Source organism: Galeopterus variegatus, unplaced genomic scaffold (assembly GCF_000696425.1).
Source record: "Galeopterus variegatus unplaced genomic scaffold, G_variegatus-3.0.2 Scaffold11333, whole genome shotgun sequence".
Taxonomy (NCBI): Eukaryota; Metazoa; Chordata; class Mammalia; order Dermoptera; family Cynocephalidae; genus Galeopterus; species Galeopterus variegatus.
The window spans coordinates 29,594-31,844 of NW_007737444.1; the positions used below are offsets into that span (position 1 = coordinate 29,594).

At 35.2% G+C, this 2,251-nt stretch overlaps 1 protein-coding gene across 1 annotated transcript in view; it reads left to right on the top strand.

The window, feature by feature from the left end:
* LOC103610582 (disintegrin and metalloproteinase domain-containing protein 18-like) overlaps positions 1-2,251 on the top strand; it is a gene marked incomplete at its 5' end in the record, with an annotated part of 37,309 nt that overhangs the window by 24,099 nt on the left and 10,959 nt on the right. The window contains 1 exon segment of the mRNA XM_008594725.1: positions 646-727. Coding sequence (XP_008592947.1) covers positions 646-727 — 82 coding nt within the window.

The window sequence follows — 2,251 nt, forward strand, 5'->3', positions numbered from 1 at the left end:
AAGACTCTATTTAGATTTTTTTTTGTTTACTTGTTCGATTATTTTGTATTCAAAAACTAAAAAACACAATTCTACAGATCTTGATCAATGTGGAATAAATTTATAAATCTATTGGTGTCTCCTGTGGAATCTAAGGAGCTTCTGGGATTCCAGAGCAACATTGATGAAGGACTAAATAGTGTGAAAACACTTCCTACATGTTATCTCTCTTCTTATTAGCGAGTCTGCTGCATATTTTATCTCTTTCTCTTCCTCTCTTCCAATCCAACACCTTTTACACAATTTTATGGTTGGTTCACTATGTACAAATCATGGCAGTAAATAATCCTGGTTTTCATATCTTAGAATTTTATCCTTCCAGGAATGACAGCGGTGATGGTTAATGTTTTGGAAGTATTAGGCACTGCTAGGTTTTGTGCTGTGTGTCATATTATGTTAAATATAGCCTTCAGAACTTGAAATGAACTACAGGAGATTACCCAAATAGTAAATGATTGAAAGCATAAAACATAATACACAATATTCATGTTTTAAAGAAAGCATAACTTTATTAAGGAATCAAACTTGTAAAATGTCATTAAATTATAAATATATTTTAAATTATAAATATATCTATTTATCCACAATTTTTTTTTTCTTATTTAGGTATAAGGATCATCCTAATTCTGTAGGAGCAACATATCGTGGAATGGCATGTGACCCAAAGTTTGCTGCAGGAATTGCTCTGGTATGAATTTTGTTTCCATTTCTTCTGTTAATAATATCAGGTTTAGAAAATTAACATCCACCTCAATGAACAAAAGTACATATAGGGCCGGCCTGGTGGCGCACTGGATAGTGCGCCGCTTGGGAAGCGCGGCGGCGCTCCCGCCCGAAGGTTCGGATCCCACATACAGACTGGTTCCCGCTCACTGGCTGAGCTTGGCACGGGAGCAACACCGAGGGTTGCAATCCCGTTGCCGGTCCCCGGTCCGGTAGGGGGACAACACTGAGGGTTGCGATCCGTTGCCGGACACGGAAAAAGACAAAAAGACAAAAAAAAAAAAAAAAAGTACATATAATGTATCTCTCATACTATTTTGATAAATCTTTGTAAAATGCTTTTTTACATTTTGAAACAGATATGATTATAAAGGAGTTTGTTATTGTAGGAAAAAAACACAACATAAAATTTACCATCTTTACCATTTTTAAATGTACAGTTCAGTAGTGTTAAGTATATTCACATTGATTGAAGCAGATCTCCAGAACTTTTCATCTTTCAATTGAAATTCTGTACTAAGTAAACGACTCCCATTTTTGCAGCTGGTAACCACCATTCTACTTTCTGTTTCCATTTCCATGAATTCCTCATATTAGTGGAATTGCCCTGATTTTCTGTTATTGGATTATGTATTTATTATTACTATTTTTATTTATACATACTTATAGGGTACAGAGTTAACTATATCATTATTTGCATACAGTATGTGATGATCAAATCAATATTTTTAGCATGTTCATCATTACAATTTGTAGTTACTTTTTGTGTTCCTTACCCAATTACCCCCTATTTCCCCTTCCCCTCACTCTTTCCCGCCTCTAGTAACTATTGGTTTGTTCTGTCCTTCTGAAAGTTGAACATTTTGTTAGGGTCTTTCTTTATTTCTTTGTTTCTCACACTTATGAGTGAGGACATGTGTTTTGGTTTTTTTTTTTTTTCTTTTTTTCTCCCTTTTAACATTTACTTGCACGTTATTGTGGCGTACAGTGTGTTGTTCCAATACATGTATATAACGCACAATGATTTACCTAGGGTAGATAGCATAGTTTTGTACCCCCATTAGTCCACTTCTCCTTCCTACTTCCCCCTCCCCTGCCAGCCTCTGGTAACCATTGTTCTGCTCTCTACTTCTATTAGAAAAACTTTTTGAAAAAATTCCACATATGAATGATATCATATGGTATTTATCTGTCTGTGCCTGACTTCACTTAACATGATGGTTTCCAGTTTCATCCATGTTGCTACAAACGATAGGATATTATTTCTTTTTATAGCTGAATAGTATTCCATTGTGTATACATTCCACAGTTTTTCATCCATTCACCCATTGATGGGCATTTAGGCTGATTCCATCTCTTGATTATTGTGAATAGTGTTGTAATGAACATAGGAGTGCAGGTGTCTTTTCGGTATATTTATTCCATTTCCTTTGGATCTATACGCTGTAGAATGATAGCTGGGTGGTAAGGTAGATCTGTTTTTAGTTCT